Source organism: Solea solea, chromosome 10, assembly GCF_958295425.1.
Source record: "Solea solea chromosome 10, fSolSol10.1, whole genome shotgun sequence".
NCBI classification, from domain to species: domain Eukaryota; kingdom Metazoa; phylum Chordata; class Actinopteri; order Pleuronectiformes; family Soleidae; genus Solea; species Solea solea.
In genome coordinates, this window is record NC_081143.1 from 4,783,154 (window position 1) to 4,802,011 (window position 18,858).

At 38.8% G+C, this 18,858-nt stretch overlaps 1 protein-coding gene across 1 annotated transcript in view; it reads left to right on the plus strand.

Annotated features, from left to right (window-relative positions):
- Positions 1-82: 82 nt before the first annotated feature.
- Positions 83-18,858, plus strand: part of gstcd (glutathione S-transferase, C-terminal domain containing) — a 41,757-nt gene continuing 22,981 nt past the window's right edge. Inside the window, exons 1-5 of the mRNA XM_058641334.1 lie at positions 83-222; positions 410-841; positions 1,617-2,066; positions 3,319-3,588; positions 7,272-7,365. Of these exons, the coding sequence (XP_058497317.1) occupies positions 428-841; positions 1,617-2,066; positions 3,319-3,588; positions 7,272-7,365 (1,228 nt within the window). The 5' untranslated portion in view covers positions 83-222; positions 410-427. The remainder of the gene's footprint in view (positions 223-409; positions 842-1,616; positions 2,067-3,318; positions 3,589-7,271; positions 7,366-18,858) is intronic.

Genomic DNA, 18,858 nt, shown 5'->3' on the forward strand with positions numbered 1-18,858 from the left:
TATATATATACTTCATTATACGTGGTATTTCCATTAGTATTTTATTTATTTTATTTGTAATTCGATGTCTTATTCGATATCAAACAGCCGATGGCGCTGTGGAGCTAGCTTAGCCTTAGCGCACTCCAAGAAGAAGTAGTGCTGCCTTCAGGAAGCGCATATGATAACAACGTGGGTTTCATTGAAACTGTCGGTGTAAATGACAATATCCCCAAACCTGCAGTAAGTATCTTTTAATATTATTTAAAGCACCGGAACTGAAAGTGATATTTTACCTCACATATCCTAGTTGCCATTATGTCATTTCATAAAGTGAAGCTGATTTTCTAAGGTCAGGAATGCTGATTACTATTTCAGTCCTTTCCCTTTCCTCCCAGTTCTAATTATAAGTATCTTCTCTACTCCGCAGGTGTAACGGTATTTGAGAATGACATACACGGAGGACAAGCAGCAGTCATCGCTCTATTTAGCGGTTAGTTGCCAAAGTGAGGAGCCTCGTCTGCCGCTGCACACTTCAATCGCCCTATTTCTTCTGTCTTACTGCGAGTGCAAGTCTTTCAAAGTGTTTCTGGTCTTCACCAAACCTGGCTGCTCCCAGTCACTGAAGTGTCAGCTGCCAGAGTCTGTAGACGTGTCTGACACTCAACTGGAAGATTTGCCCCAGTTGGTGAAGGGCTGCCGCCTGCCTGCTGTTCTGGATGAGACAGGACGGCACTGCAGAGCCGGACTGGCAGTGGTCCTGAGACACATCATCAACAAAACCTTAGAGATTGACCCTTCCAGAAATGATGTGCTGGCATTGCTGGGCTTCAAGAAGACCTGTTTGAAGGCCTGTGCTGAGGTCAGTGTGTAGCAGGGAAACACACACATCCCTGAACAACACATACTCCCACCATCACTGAAGAAAAGCACTGAAGTCAAAACACACATTCAGATGAATGATGATTAAACAGTACATATTCATTTAAACAATAAAATAATAAATTCATGAATATTTAAAATAAAATACATGGGGAAATGCTGGGGCCAGGTGATGAAGCCAACAACATTACCACAACTAAGACACTCTTCAAATCAGTTGTGAGTGAAAACCATCGCAAACAAAATGTCAGATAGTCAAATTCTACGCTTTAATCCAACCAACCAACTGTGCACATTTCACACCTTTGTGATGCTATGCTATGTGTTAAAGTTGATCTATAAAATGCTCAAACATTACAGACAAGTACTTAGCCTCAGTTACAATGACTTTGAAGAAATGTAAATTGTATGTATGTAAATATGTAAATGTAAATAGTTATTAAATTATTGCTCAGCTTTAGGTTAGACTAGACCGTATGACAGAGACACATTTAAAATGCCATGTTGTCTTCAGTGCTTCTATTCCTTGACTGAATGAATTTCAAGCCTTTAATTGGTAAACACTTCTCTTTACTGTAGTGACTTCATGATGACATAATTGGGTTTGATGACATTTCTTTGTTACATGTCAATGAAGCCACAATCACAGTGTCAGTAGCCATAGAGATCCATCAAATAAGCAGCTCACCAGTGTCTTTCAATTTCAAGGGCAATGTTGTAAAATATTTTTCTCATCTTATTTCTTCGCTCTTAAGGTGAGCAAGTGGACCAGACTGTGCGAAACTGGCATCCCCTCTGCTGTTGAAGACCACCTTCAAAATCCTACAACGCATCTTCCTCTTTCCATCCTCTCCTTAGAGCAAAGGCTAGCGGAGCCTGTCAAAGTCCACAATGATGACAAAATACGGCGACAGAAACTCCAAGAGCAGAGACGGAATAAAAAGAAGGAGTCCCCTGAAGGCAGAGGGGATGTGGACAATGTGTCCAACCCTGGACAGTCACCTCAGGTCTGTGATGGACTCGAGCTTCGGGCTGCTTTAGCCAAGCTGTCTGTGGATTCAGTTCCAGCTGTGGCCACTAGAGAGAACTCTGAGATCAGGAAAGTGAAGACCACAGATCTGCCTCCACTGGAGCATGTGTTTGCTGAAGGGCTGTACTTCACTCTGACTGATGTGGTGCTGCTGCCGTGCATCCAGCAGTACCTGGTATGAGCCTTGGAGTTTATGAGTTACAGTATGTCTTTCAATGTTGAATCCTTACTTCTAAGGAGTCGCACCCTGCTCTCATTACTGTGTTAGGGTTCCACATATTATGGATCCATGAGACAAGTCAAATGTAATTTTCTTATCTCTTTGCTGCATATTTTATTTATTTTTTTACATGCACTTTTTTACACTGTAAACTAAATTCTTACTAATGGTAATATGAGCAAGCAAGTATAACCATTTTAGGTGTTTGTTGGCTTTTTACTGTCTTTATGGTGATGACCTGTCAGATTATACAGTACATGGCATTTGCTTTTGACACAGATCTCAGATCCATTCAGGTAGAAAAGACTCACTGCATCAGACTTGGCACAGGTTTTATTCTCAAAGGTGGTCTGGAGCTGCCTGGCAAAGACTAATAACTGTGTATTTGAGTTTCTATTCAAATGCAGCATGTTGAAAAGGCATTTCACTGACTTAATTTAGGGAATGTGTTTCTCTCTGCAACCAATCAAAAATGGGTGGGTGAAATTGTGACACTTATCTTAAAAAATAGACTTTCAGCAGAATATCAAAAGCTCATGATCTTTTTGTGAATATTCATTACATATAATGGTTGCATATTTTATAAGTAAAGCTGGTGGCAGCAATTAACATAACTGCAGCAGAGGTGAGAGAGTACCAGGCCTGTTTAGCTATTATTAAGTTGAGTATTGATTAGGAATCCTGCACTGACTGGCACTGAAGTGGATCTCAACCTCGATTTCACACTTCGGCCATCACCCAGATATTCCTCAACTGTGGGAATAAACTGAAGTTCCCACAATGAGGCTTTTAGTAGTCAGCTGTGCTCCACTGGTTTCCAGTTTCACACTCAGCCTAGCGTGTCTCCTCTTAACGGCCATCACTGTCCACAACACATGCAGCCACGACAGATCCTTTCCAGTCCACCCACTTGCTGTGCCACAGTGTCCTTCTCTTTTTCTTCTGTCTTCCACACACAGTCACACACAGTCACACAAAGTGACAGTGCTTCTCTTATCACATCTCTGTTTGTGCCCTTACTGTCTGCACCTGCCAGCCGTGTTTTGGTGTTTTGTTCCAGTTGCATCATGTGTGTCTCTCTCCACCAATGTGATGAGTGAGTTTTTGATTTAACACCCCCCTCAGATGGATATGACACGCCAGATTAGTCAATTAATGAATAACATTGTTTTTTTTATGTGCCTTTAATTCTTGTTGTCTTTGATAGTGTTCCCTCCAAGCCCATGCTGCGAGCCTTCTGCAGCAGCTCCCCCACCTGCTGTGTTGGTACAGCCGTGTCCAGGAGGTACCAGGCGTTCTTCGGGCAGCCAAGGCTTGCGGAATGGCTCTTTCCATCCCCCAAGTTCCCACGGTCAGTCTCCCAGGCCCGCCAGCAGAGAGCAACCCTACTAACCTACTGGAGCAAGAAGACAACCAGGACACGACCACTCAGCAGCCTTTTGTCGGTGGCCCGAGGCCCACAATGACAAAACTAAAAGTAAATTATTACATTTCCCTTACTCGTTTCTCATCATGTTTTACCTCTCTGTGTTTTTCTCACACATACATTCGGCTGGTTTTAGTAGCTCTAAGTAAATATTTTGGCTTATGGCAAACCTTCTTAATTGTTTAACCTGTGCCACTTTCTGTCAGGGCTTTAACACTTTAAGTGTTTATAGTTACAGGATTAACATTTTAAGTGGGCTATTTAACGGTCTTAAGGTGCTTATCTGCATACACGATTTTCTCCTCCCGGAGGTTGTTTGACTGACATGTATTTATCAGTTAAGACCAAGTGACCAAAATCATGGCCTTCTTTTAAAAGTAACAGAATCTGATTCTAAGTGTAGTGCTTTACTACCCTTGGTAGAATTTAAAACACTCACTTCAGTATTCTCAGTGGATCCTGTTGCCACTTGCAGTAATGCAGACTGTGCACATTCAGCTTATCCTCGTCTCAGGTGAAATAAAAAACAATGACCAGTCCCAAACAAAACAATGTTTTATAGCCAGACTTGTAATAGCTGAAAATCTTAGTGTAAAGAGATAAGACAGCACAAAATGTGTATCCACATTCCTAAAATGTAGTCCCCCAAGCCACTGTTGGCAAGACAAAGTCACACACTTTTATAGCTTTCTTAGCTCCATAGCGCAGCAAATATTGCCACTGCAACATAACTTGTTAGCTTTTCCAGCAGGAGGTTAACAGTCCCAGCTGTTTAGAAGGAGATGGTCTCCTCAGCTCTCACTACTGAGCCTTCAAACTGTACACTTGGCCTCGTTGCTCTGCTCTCTCAGCGAAGATATTTCCGTGATTTCCTGCTGGCTGAGTGTCTATAACAGCGTGATATTAAGTGACGGGAAGAGAGCAATGGGAGAAAGCAGTAAAACAGAGTTCGGAGAGATTGACTGAGGCTGGGTGGTCAGGATGGGATGTGTCTCTGCATGTGCCAAGTCACCGGATGAATTTTAGTGAGGCAGCCACAGATGTGCTCAAATGACAGTTTTCATGGCACGTTGCAATCAGACATTAAAACTGAGAGGAATGCTTGCACATAAATGGACACACACACAATGGCCACCATTCTTTTTTTTTTTTCTGCTTGGAGGGATTACAAGGATGGCTACGTGTCGCGTCCATAATGTCTGCAGTGCAGCTGTTGCATTGCCTTGACCAAATTGCCTCTGCGTGTGTGTGCGCTAATGTGTCCTCTTATGGAATTGTGTGTCTGCCAAGGCAAGTGCGTCTGACATGGTGACACGCGATCCATCACTGCTGCTAACTGGAGGCACTGGGCTCATCTCACTACTACACCTTCCACATTATAAATGGATCATAAAATCTGCCTCTTTCTCACTTCAGTTAACACACACTGATGCGTGCCATCAAACTGCCAGTGCAGTGAAGTGCAGACACACAAACACACAACCTGTTAACCAAAGGTAAACGCCATATTGCAAGGTTGAAACATGTCTGCTCTTACTCCCTACTTACCTGAAGTGTCTCTCACTCTTGCAGTTGATATGGTTTGATACCAACAATAATCTAAGGTAGCGATAAAAATTGATCCTTAAAGGTGACATAGACCGGAAGCTCCAATTAACGCTGCGTTTGTGTGTGTATCTGCGTCATTACCTCGTTTATGAAACCCTAAAGTTTCAGAACAAACAGTTCAGCCACTGCTGAGAAAATAGTGTTGTATTGTTTTCCTGGGCTCTGCGAAGCGGATCGACACTTCCTTAATTTGATGTCGTCATCAGAAATCCTCACCACCGTAGCGCCTCCCGGTGCGGGCACTAGTCCGGGCACATCCGGTTGTGTACATTCAACCGCAGAAGAAGAAGAACTACTCTCGTTGTAGCTGCTGAGATGCAGAGCATCCACCGTGCCAGAGGGGGAGCTGTGTATCTGAGAGCTGGCCTATCTATTACGTCACTTCCAGGTACCTGGCCAATCACAGGACAGTTGTAAAGCTCTCGTTGGCTGGCCAATCACAGCAACTGTTTGGTCTGACACAGCGCGGCTGACGAGAGCGTCAGTGAGGAGATATTTTGATCGGCTCGTTTGCAGCGATTAGGAGGTTTTTAATCATGAAAACATGTTAATATATGTAAGTAGACCTCCATAACTAACATATATGTGTGATACAAGCATTCGATGTCACCTTTTAATGTTTTTTTGGAAGAACGGAAAAGCCTTAGTTCCATAATCTGGGATAACTTGATGTTTCTGTTCTTGTGGAATCTGGTGCACTGACCAATCATCTACTGTACATGTCACTTTATATACGCCGCTACTTTTGCCTAGTTGAATATTTTGGCCCCTTAATGTGGGAAAGAGTTGCTTTTACCAGTTAATGGTTGCATTAATGCAGTGTCAGAATATGACTAATGCACCATGGAAATATGACCTAGCAACATTAATGTGATGCGAGACATACTGCTGCTGCTGCTTCACTGTATACGTCCCTGTTGTAGCTGATTAACCGGATCTTAATTCCTGCTCCCAAGCTTATTGTCACGCTTCAACCTCTCAACTGATCTGAACATCTACTAGACAGGCTGAAACGTGCTGACTCTTCCAAAACTGTCATTCTACTATGGTCATAAATATATTCATGATTTTCATCAGTTTCTGTTGCTTTGTACAGAGATAAAAATGTCACCCACTCTACAGTCAACTAATGTGATTTAAAAATATTTGGCTTACATTGAATATTTCAGTAGAATTCCGGTGAAAACATTCTGGTGAATGAATAACAACCATTGTGGACCTTTGTACCTGTGCAGCTTATAAATATCTAAGCTGCACAAAATAACTTTTTTAGATTAAATTAATTCAGGATTTTTCAAAAGCCCAGTTTTAATTAATCTTCTTTGTAAAATACTGTAAACCTGTAAACGTGCCTTCACCCTGTGAAAACACTGATGATTTATTGCATGGCTGTGTTACATTGTGTTCAGTGCATCAAAATGCTGCTGCAAACTTTGTGATGCATTGGTTATTGGTAGATTATTAAGTTTTTAGTTTGTTATTCATCACAAAATGCATTTCTGTAATAATGACAGGGTTGTAATGAAAAACAAATAAGAATGAAACCACAACAGGACTTAAATAAGATCAAATATCAGGTTATTTTTCAGACCACTGTACAATAAAATAAGCCACATTATTATTATTCCTGCACCACATACACCTTCCTGCTTATAGGTATTATTATTAAGAATATTTTAATATAGGAAAGCCAGTGAAAATATTTACGTAAGAGGGGTTTTAATATTAGTCAGTTTCTAATAATATTTCCTTTTCCCTTCCTTTATAGACTGTTCAAATCACTGACTCATTGTTCCGGTCTGTTTATCTATAAAGAGCCTGTTCCCTCTGCCTCACAGTTTTTGTTTCTGCAGTATATATCTAGTGGGTATTGTATTTACAGTAACAGTATGTACTGTACTGGAAAAACATCTGTTCTCTCTTGGGACAGTTATAAGTTCACTAGCTGTAGTTTTTCTCCAGAATAGCACTAGATAAATATGAGTAAGGTAAAAAAGGCACTTGTTCAAGAGCAACTCCTTTTTTGATTTGCTTCATTACAGCCTGTTTGGAACGCAGAACCTTAAGACTTTTGTGTGGTTTCTATGGTAACCCGTATGTCTATGTCTTGTGTGTTCCTCCCATAGGAAGAAGGCATTGAGGCAGTCTTCACTCCGCATCCTTGCCCTGCGTGGACCCTCCCATGGGACAGCTTACCAGGAGCGATCAACCCCACTGAAAGTAAAGTCAAATCTCTGCCTCGTGGCTCCCCCACTTTGCTTCCTACATTTTCCTTTAGCTGCTCTGCCCTTTACTCGTCTCTGTGCTGTATGCATTTTTCACGTTTTTATTTTCTTGCTTCTTGTTTTATCCAAATACACCTTTTACTCTCTCTCACATTAAAACCTCCCTCTTTCTTGGTCAAAGTACATGCCACTGATACAGTAAATACAGGAAGAGGGAGTAATGAGTATAGATGTTTACATAAAGTCTTCCCATACAGCTGTGGCCTGGTAAATTTCAGTGGCACCTTGAGGAATCTTTCCATTCAGACTCAGCTGGATCTGTTTTCCCATGTGCTGCCTCCCTCTGAAGAATTTTAAAGTGCTTATCTCGATACTTTATCCTCCCCCTGTTGAGACTGTGAAAAAGGTCTATGACGGAGCATGTGACAAACATGCAAAATCAGGCACACACAGAAGGAACAAACGATTAACGTGCATCATCAAACTTGAGTATATGCATTAGTGGACACTGAGTGAAGTCAGAGCAGTATTTAATTGGCAGTGAAAGGATCTTGTGAGGGGGGAGAAAAAATATCAATTTCTCCTCCATTCTCTTGCCAGGATTTTTTCCCTCCTATTATTAATTAGATATTTTTAAGCAGCTTCAATGAATCACTGAGTTTATGACACTGAATTATCCCACTGAAAATGGATATGATAAAAGAATGTTTACAATCCATGATATACATTTTTAAATATTTATTTTTGTCATAATCACTTTAACAACCATTCAGTTTCACTTATGTGGAAAATTGCTAAATGAATTCTCATCGCTGGAGTTGCATGGTGCAGTGAGTTCAGAATCCTGCTTCCTTAAGCCTCTGTGTTTGTGCAGACACGCTCTCTTCTCTATTACAGCGGGGTTTGTTTAATGTCACTTCACTCTTATTTTGATTCTCAGACAAAAACCATGGATGCTTTACACGAACATAGAAAAAAGAATATAATACAAAAGACAGACGAGCAGAGTATGGAATGACATGTTTGCGGATTTTTTTCCATAAACTGCTTAAGGACTAATACCATGGAAAATGTTGCTTATTATGTCAGACTTCTATCCTAATTGAATCATTTATGTTTTCATCAATTCACAAGTCGCTGTCATTTTTTGATGGTTAATATTCCACATAAAAAAATATTTTAACTTATTATTTTTTAATCTTTCTTACATTTGGGGTCTTTTAATTTAGAAGGAGTGTTTTTACTGCTTGTCAATTGTTTAGAAATATGGATTTGACATTAATAAATTGACTGAGGTTATATTCAAGGGTTTATGGACAGTATAGGATTTTTAATACATTTAATACACTGAAAGTTGGAGAAGGGAGTCATTTAATAAATTGATGTTACATTTAGTAGAAGTGTATTTATTATATATAATTGTATATATATATATATATATATATATATATGTGTGTATATATGTATATGTATTGTTATTATAATCCATACTCCCCAGTCTTCAGTTCAAACACAATTTGTTGGATTAAAGTGATTGATCCAAGTGTACTGTGGTACCTGTATACTTGATATTATTGTCTTGCATTGCAGTAAAACAGAGTGACTTTTTAAAAAAATAAGGTTATGAATGAGAACACCTTCAAACATAAATATATTAGGGTATGTCCTGATCAGGTTTTTATGGCCCCTGATCCTGATTCGATCTTTTGTCTATTGAGTATCTGCTGATACGGAGTCCTGATCTCTTGATACTTATATTTTCCTAGATAACCAGTGCTGTGTTTGTGTAGTATGTTGTTAAACTAAGACCAAAATGTTGAAAATATTGCTATCTCTTGTTGTGTAAATCAAGTTACAGCGATGTACCCGCATTGGGCCCCGCTAAAGCGCCTGTGTGTGGATAGTTGTGCAGCACAGTGAATACGGCATATTAAAATATAACCAATCATATCAAACACAGGTAATATGAAATACATGTCACTTAAAGTCCGAACCAACCAAAGCCCTCAACACTCTAGAGCTACATAAAGAAGCCAGTGCATGTGGAAATTGCAGGTGGAGTGAAAGATCAAGGTCCGGGTTAAAATAGGCCCAGATCATCTTTGATCCGATACTTGAGATTAGGATTGGGACAAAAATAATAGTATTAGAGCTTGTTTTGTTGTATGTGCAACTGAAAGCCAGTGCTTTTAACTGATTTTTTTTTTTTTTTTTCATTTGAAGTACAAATTAAGTCCAAACACAATGACAAAAAATGTCCCTATTTCCTCCCACTTGTTTACTGCACAATATTAGTTGTTGTTTGGACAGGCATTTGTCCATGGAACAAACTAATCATACATTTCAGTCCCAGAATCCCCGCCTGACATCTAAACATAAGTGCACTTGATGTGGGCAGTGTATCTATTCTGAAAGTGAGAGTTGAGAAGAGAGACTAAATTTTAGTCGTCCCACTTTTGTCGGCGCAGCATGATAAACGGTGCTGTTGATATCTCCTGCTGCAGTGCTTGGCTGGTAGGTAGCCGCTGCATTTCAGTACTGTGTGTAATTAAAGAGTAGCAGAGATGAAAGGCAGCCAATTTGTCCTGAACTGCTGCGTGTGGGCTTTCCCACCTATCTGATCTTACAGTGTACACAAATGGCTACACTCACACCCACATGTACAGTAGTACATGGAAGATTGCAGTGTTTCCCCTTTTACGTATGCATTTCCACACCTGTTAAACAAATTCAACACAATACAAGTCTTTGAAAGCTGTATTTATAGGTGTCTTTTTGAAGTATTTGAATAGATTTGGCTCTGTACTCCACAGCATTGGATTTAAAATGGAACAGTGCCTAGTGAGGCAAAAGTGCTGACATTCAACTTTAATTTGAGTGTTTACATTCACATTCAATGAACCATGTACAAATTATAGCCCTTTTTTATTCATACCTCCCAAAGTGTAAATTAGAATTGTAATATGCACATGCATTATGAATGTGAACACCTTAAGGCCTTTTTGAAGCATTGAAGTCAGCATTGTAATTATGTAGTTGTTCTCATCTGAAATGCACTGTATTAATGATGCATCAACTGTGAAATTCGGGGCAGATACTGATATAGCTGCCTTTATTTTATGTATGTTGGTCTTTTTTGGCAGGGGACACAAAGAAAGTCTTTTAAGCCCTTCACTCTCATTAAATTATGAAGTTTAGAAGCTTGATTATGCTCTTTTTCAATTTCTTTCTCAATTAAAAGATTGTTTTCATTACGCATAGCCCAGAGTAACAGTGATGTCTTGATTGGAAAATGTCCTCTTATTTGCAGATGGACTGATAACACTCTACAAGGCTGATACAAATGTACAGCTGATAAAATGGCGCGTCTCTAATTATGTTTAAGACGAAGACACAGTCATGCTCTTTCATTGTTTTGTGTGTAGCTCAACTATGTTGACTCAACTAATTTGCATTCAGTGGCAACAAATCCTCCACACAGATGGTCAGGTAGGCACAATGTATAGAGAAACAAAGGGACCTCTGTGAATGTGATTTTTTTTTTTCCCACCAGTGGAGAATGCGGCTTGGCCAAATGTGGTGATGTCTGTCTGCAGGCGGGTAAACAGCAATGTGAATACAGGGACCATTGTATAGCGCAGCCAGTGTCTTGTCTCCAGTGCTTCACTTAATAGAAGGAGGAGGGTGGCTGGGAATAAAGCGGGCTGGGATGATGGAGTGTGTGACAGTGGAAGATTGAGATAGGGCTGCGACCGCATGAGGAGAGACAGGGGTTATCAGGAGAAAACAAGGTAGGGGTAGAGAGGTGAACGAGACAATGAGGCATGAAAGAACGAGGGAGGGCCCGTGAGGAAACCGCATAGTTGTCATGCTTGAGACATGCTGCTATTAGGTCCTCCAGGCTTGTTTTGGTACAAGGAGATGGGATGAGTTTTCATGTCTTAGGTTACAAGAGTATGACAGAAGTTGAACGACTGGCGTGAAAACTGGCTCCATTAGTCTTCATCTCCCTGCTTCAGCTGCACCACACTTGCATGGTGTGATTTTTTTCCTTTTTCCATTCTTTTTTTTTGTAGTTTAAACTCTGACGCCATTACAAAAAGCCAAACTATTACCGTCTGGTTATTTGTAAAAAGGTAATCACTCTTGACAATCATTTTTCAAACATGACGTCCACATGCACACGCCTCATGCTTGGGGATTTGTTAAAGAGGGAAAAAAAATAAATCAAACCTCAAAAACGAACAAACAGTTGGACATAAAGTACATTTAAGTGTAATGTAAAAGTAAATTCACACAATTTTCAGCTCTTATATTCTCTTCATGGAACATCAGGCTCACTGCACTATATTGTGTCTGTGTCTAGTCATCTTACTGTGTCATGATGTCGCTCAGCCTGTAGCATTGCAGCTAATGGTTGCTTTTATGGGGTCGATTGTTGCAGTAAAGGCTATTCAGCAATGTGATGGCCTTGCAGTGTTAAGTGGTTTAGTGGCATCCTGAGGCAATGTTTAACAGAGTAGCACTACTATGTTTGCAGCTGAGCTGATACTTCTACTCTTTTAAAAACATTAAAAACATTTTCCTGCATCAACATCATCGTTATCATCATCATCATCAGTTATGGTCCATCCCTTTCAGTGCTTTGCTTGTATTTAATATGTTGCGCATTGGGTCTCATGATTAGCTTAACATCTGTCATGCTTAGTTTCCGTTTACCCCAGAAATGTTTGTGAATTACAGGATTGTGTCTGTAAGATGCATCAAAGACAGAATATCACTGGAATATTTTTCTAAGTAGGTGGATTTGTACATTTCCGCCTTGTGTATGAAAGCTGCTCTAGGATGCTTCATGTCTTCTCTCACACAGCGTTGTTATATCCGTTTCATTCCCTGTTGGATCAGGTTGGCTCTCTATAATGGGTTTGATTTCCCCTCAGGCATTTCATCTAACTGTTATTGAACTTGGATGAAGATAATTAGCTGGATTTGATTCAAGTCCAGATTTATGAATTTCCCATTACATTTTCTTGGAGTAGAGTAGTTATATTGAATAGGTGCCCTGAAGGTACAGTGTGGTTTCTTTAAGCTGCATTCTTTGCGAGCACATTATCATTTAAAAAGGAACAGAGGTGGTGATTTTATTTTGTTACCTAGTGAGAATTGTTTCCTTCATGTTTTATCATCTGACAGTTCAGACATTGTTATATCTAACACACCTGTGTGTGTGTATGTGTGTGTGTTAGGTATTTATAGTTATAATACGGCACATTTCTGTTATTGCTGTTTCAACAAGGGATGAGATTCTTTCAAAATGGCATAATACTGCTCCAAATATCTGTCACAAGACTCATAGCTGTAATATGTAACATTTAGATGAAAACAAATGTGCACAAACCTTTGTCAAACCTGTTCACACAATGCTGATTGACGAAAATGAGATGGAAGTACAACATTTACCTACATGTCAACTTCTTTCTGGCACAAAATGCTAGCACTTTCAGTGACACATGTCTGTTTAGGGCAAAACTTTCAAGGGCTTCGAAAAAACATTTAAAATGAACAAATCTTCAATAATTTCAAGGACCCGTTGGACTGTGCTGAAAATGTATGCTTCACCAATAGAGTGCAAAGCCAATCCACCTTTCTAAACAACTGCCTGACCACATGTCTGCATGTGTCCCAGCTGCTGCTGTTCCTTCACCATGCAGCTCTCTCAAGTGTCCTGGGTGCGCTCTCTATGAGTTAGTATGTTAAAAGACACAGATCCTTATGGAAGTACCATGGAAACAAAAAGCTAATGTCTACCACAGCTGACGAGCCACTCAAGAAGCTGTGTTTCTGCAATTTAATATAGTAATACCAACTTTAATATCACTTGTATTGTATTTTTTTTCCCCCAAGATCATTCAGCCCAAATTGATAAAGTGATAGAGTGACATTGCCATCTCTCCACCTACACAGCTGTAAACTGCATGTGTAAAAGCATGCACTCAGATTTTTTGTTTGCCTTCAGGTGTGTTTGTGAGTTTTGTACTTAGCAGTGCATGTGCAATTAAAGGAAAATTGCACGTTATTAAAAGTAGAGATGAAAGATTTTTGGGGAGCATATGTTAAAAATAAATATTACATTGAAGAAATTGTTGTAATTGAGTGTGGGCGTTGATATGTGTTTGAACTACGTGCTAGCATTAGGTTTATACCTTATTCCCGTGGGCTTACAGCTCCACATAGCAAACAGTGACTCCCAAATCACCGTTCTCATTCTCAAGTCATTTAACTCATTAGAACCTTTAAATTGAAGGTTTAAAGATGTGCAGTAAACATGAGAACAAGCACAACAGGCAAGTCAGCTTTGTTATTCCCAATTAGAGGGATAATTGGCACTTTATTTCTCCAATTCAAGTTCAAACACCTCGAGACTCCCCGGAGGTTTACCACAGAGTTTCACTATTTATAGTGATGTTTGAGTTGCACCCATTGAAATGCAGAGCCACTGGCTGCCTCCATGATGAGCTCCTCGCAAATGTCATATCATGAATATTTATTTGCCTCCTTAGTTTTGTTTTGTTCACTAATCTCTGGTAAGGCATTGCTCTGTGAGTACACTTCGCCAGTGTTCAGTGGGTTTGGATTACATTGTATTTCTTGCGCTATTTCTCTAGTCTCTTAATTAATTACTTATTCGAGTTTTTAGCCCTGACCAGAATGCAAAACCAAATCATTTAGTTTTATGCCTTTCCTTTGGAGCACAGTTAAACACATTTAACCTATCCAAATGACGAATTCAGATTTGACATTTGAGTATTATACCAGATTAAATGTAACAATCCTTTAACTTCCTGTTATCTTTAAAAAAAGAAAGAAAGAGCCATTAGTGTCAACGTGTTAATCCTGATTAATGAAGGGCCGCCCTTAAGCCATTTTAGCATGGAATGCCAGTGTGTGATGTGCACAGAGGTACATGCGGGGGGATGTTCAATGACACTTAAAAACAGCAGATGGTCATTGTGTGGCGTATGCAACAACAACAAAAATAAACACAATGTGACTTCAGAAAACGACAGCAGATTAGTCACTCAGTCAAAAGTAAAACAAATACATAAATGAAGATGCAGCTACTGAGAGAAGGTGAGTTTCTCTGGCTGTATCAGTTTGCACTGTTTGCATGCTGTTCGCTTGGTTCGTTTACCTGCACAATCCTAACGCAGGGCCTGTATGAAACAGACAAGGCAAGTAAACCAGAACTCCAGAAGTGTTGCATTAACATCTCTGAAGTAGACATTGTGGTACCTCAGGCTTATTGCACTTTTATTGATCTGAAATAATAATCAGACAAATCATAAAATAACCTTTTCTCCATTCATTTGATGTAGAATCAAGATAGACTGGCAATAATCTCTTTTTATTGTTAATATGGACCTGAAAACCTTTGTGAATTGCAAATAATGCAAACAAATACAATTGTAAATGTGATAAACTCTATCAAACGTATGTGATTAACCCTTAGAACAGAGAGCTTTTTTCTATTACTATGTTAAAACGTACAGTACATTATATAGAGCTATAGGCTATAAGAATGTGCAATATAGAGTGTCTCATATCCTTTTTTCAGCACTGCCTATAGGCAAAGAAACACTTTTTTCATTTTCACCAACTATATAAACACACCTTGGCAAAAAGTGCTCAAAATGTTTAAAATCAGAATGTCACAGTTCAAAGTTCACTTGGCTTATTTTTTTACAAAAAGAAAAGAAAAACGCTCTATTTTGTGACTTCTGCACAATATTGCTACTTTATATCTCTACTAAAAATGTTATATAAAGTGAATCATAACTTTGACTCAACAACAAATAAGAAGACTTTTAAAAGCCTGAATATGTGACCTATAAAAACCAACCCAGGAGTTGTGTATTATTCCCATGGCAAATTACCATGGGTGCATGAGCACTAAGGGTTAACCATGATTGAGATTGAGATTTTTTCAGCCCTTCTTTAAAATTGTTCTCTCTGTCAGATTGGATAAGTATTATAGTGTTCTCTTCCTTCAAGAGACATGGTATTACAGTATTTCTGCAGCAACTTTATCAGTCTAATGCTTCTATGTTTTTTTGGTGATCTATCTCAGGAGAGACAAACATGGATGAGTAAAATAATTTCCTGTAAATCTCTTCATTCCATAACCAAATGTTACTCCTTTGGATTACGATAATTACACAATTATTATTCACAACAGATGAAGAACGAGTTGAAAATTACCTCACACATAGGCATATTTTAACATTTATTTCCACAAGCCCCTGTAAACAAAACAAAATACCTCGGTTTGCAGTTGCTTTTTCCTTCACTGAACAAAATGATCTTGCTGGAGTCTCAAATGTTAATCAGCACAGACTCAAAGAAAAGCTCCAGAATGATTATTGTGCTCTGCGTTTGGTGACCACTCTAGTAGATGATGTGTCATCTTTGGTTTCATACTTGTGCTGTGAGATGTGCATCTATTGTACAAGAGACCTCGCTTGCAATAAGCCTCAAAAGAAGGTTGTCTGTGGACTTTGGCGTGTACGTCTCCCTTCCTGTGCGTCTGTGTTCCACATCTTCTTGTTAGTGGATCTTCCCCTCATGTTTTTACACCCACATGGTTTTGGCCTCCACTTCTACAGTGTGTGGGTGTGAGTTTGTGTGTGTGTGTGTGTGTTTTCTTCTTATTTATCTGCTTATGCACAGAGCATCGTACGTAAAAACATTAAAAAAAAGCTATGTTTTGGTAAATGTGATTGAGTTATTTTGCTTTAAACTCTGTGAAAAATGCCAAAAGAGCCAAGATTTGGGCCATCGATGAGGAGAACACTTATGTTTTTGTAGTATGCAGGTGGCTCAGTGCGACACAATGATTCATCTATATCCTGCCCTAATTATCTACAGGACACATGTATAGTCTTTGTGTCCAATTGCATTCCCTTGTTTCTTGTCCCACTTTCCTTAATAAGAACATTTGTGCAATGCAAAGGCATTTGCGAATGTAATAGCAAAATAGATACATATTGAGCTTTCTTTCTATTACTTTCTATTACAAACATAAAATGCCCTTTTTCTTTGTCTGGATGAGTATTTGTGTTAAAACGCTCTTTTCAGACTCCTAAATTCTTCCCCAGCGGTGACAATAGAAGCTTCTGCAGAGTTAAAGGGAGAATCCTTTTGTTTCTCTCAGTAGAGGGCCCATTGTTTTGGCAACCCAGCATTTCATAAGAAAACTAGGAGGAGCAGAAACAGCAGCTGGCTCAGGTCCAACAATCCTTTATTCATCCTTGACTTGGCACTGAAAGTCGAGGGGCTGAAAGCCATATTGGAAGATTTTTTTACAAAGGTGGCAGGCCAATAGACATTGACATGGCCCTCCACAGATGCCAGGGTTGTGCCACTTACTCCCTGACTCTGACAGCTCTGGCAGAGTATAGAGAGCAGGGGATGAAGGGGAGGAGTGTGCAATGAATGAAAACGACTACTTAGTTTGAAAGAGAAATTGTAGGGGAAGCTTTTCAGAGAACACAACAGTGAGAGCAGCTGCATTTCAATATATTGTTACATTTATTTTATTTTTTATTTTTTAGGAAATTCACTTCAGACAATTTTTTCATTGACAAAGCCAACCAAAGTGTTGAAAAAATAAATACTTTTGCTTGTAATTTTAGTGAAATAAATATGTGATTATGCCTATTCTGTTGTACCTGAAACAACAACTAAATAATCACACACCAATCAAACAGTTATTTATCGTTATTTAAGTGTTTGTTTTTGTAGCTAGAATAATTATGTTTTTGATTTTTAAATCCACATTAAGTCCATAGGATGAGTAATATCTTGTGTTTTACATGCTGTATTGATGTGTTAGCTTGTGGGCAGCCTCAGGTCATTTGTTTCTCATGTAAGCTAAGCTGTGAATGTGTTGGACACAATCGGAGCAGTTCAGTCATCTGAGTCCTCTCTGAACAACCACAATATTTTACTGCAAGTGGAAAATACAAATTCTCTGACAGGATGGCTCAGTTCCAAACTTGCCAGTTTTTTTTTTAAAGCAGAGGAGTGATGATGTTCTTGTGCTGCATCCACTTCAAACTGTGCAGTGAACAGCACTCAGGAGACAGACTGCAAGTCAACACTAAGTATGCAAAGTGAAGCTGGAAGCCAAACGAGGCAAGATTGTTGTGTTTGCCAGGCAAGCGAGGACAGTTGCCCAAACTGTGCTGAAATAAAATCAGAGAGGTGTTGTTTAACTTGCTCTCATATTGCCTTTGGTTCAGCTTTTAGATAGATGGAATAGATCTCAGGGAAGCACACGCACATGTGTATTCCGCAAAGAACATTCTCATGTCATGATTCTTTTTTAAGTCGCTCTGGATAAAAATAATCAAATTAAATAAATATTTACAGGGCAACACCTGTGGTCTTTCTCTAAAATATGCAATTTTAACGGCAGTGCACATACGCAGTTTGAATAAAAAAATAGTGTGTAAACGAAATGAAACTGAAAAAGTCCTGTTTCTGAGAACAGATAATTGCAGTGCATTATAATTGGCTGATTTAAAATCATAATTGGCTGATGTCGAAATTAACAAATCAATCCATTAGTCTACCTCTATGAAAAGATCTCTATCACTCAGTATTTAATACTTTGGCATTTTACAATTAGGGCTCCAGCTATTAGTCAGTTAATCGATCACTAAATTAACCGCAACTACTTTGCTAATTAATTGTTTTTTAGATTTAAAATGGTTCTTTGATTTCAGCCGATTTTAATGTGATTAGATTTCCCTGCTCCACTTTGAAACTGAAAAGCTTTGGGTTTGCGGACAAATCCTGGTTTTTGAGGTTTTAGTTTAGAATAATCTATCATGAAACGTTGCAGCATTAGTTACGATACACAACATATTACCCCTTTGTTGCATGTGTGTGTTGGGATTAGGAGCGTGATTGGTTATGAATTTAGAATATTAATAATTAATTAATTATGGAATAATTAATTTCTTATAAAAAGTTGAGTCAAATCCTCACACGTGGCAACAATATGGTGGGCATCAACTATAGTGGCAATAATTTGATTGATAAAAATAAAGTAATAAAAGATAAAGTAATAAAATATTTTGGAAAATTAATTAAATGTTAATTAATTCTAGAACGGGGCACCACCCTGTAAACAGGGAAAAGACAATCAATTTATGCCTTTAAAATCAGTCTTAAATAATAACTGTAATTGACTATGATATCAAAGATATCCCAATTTAACAGTATTGAAGGTATGAATCCGAGCACAGACCCTTTCAACCCCCATTTGTCACAGTATTCATTTACAAAAGACATAGAGCATTCCTTCAGGTTAATAAAGTAACAATTTATTAAATCAAACAATGAAATTAATTAAACAATCATGTTCACTAAAAGTGAACACTAATGTAAAACGACAATCTATTGGTTGAATCAACAAATATCA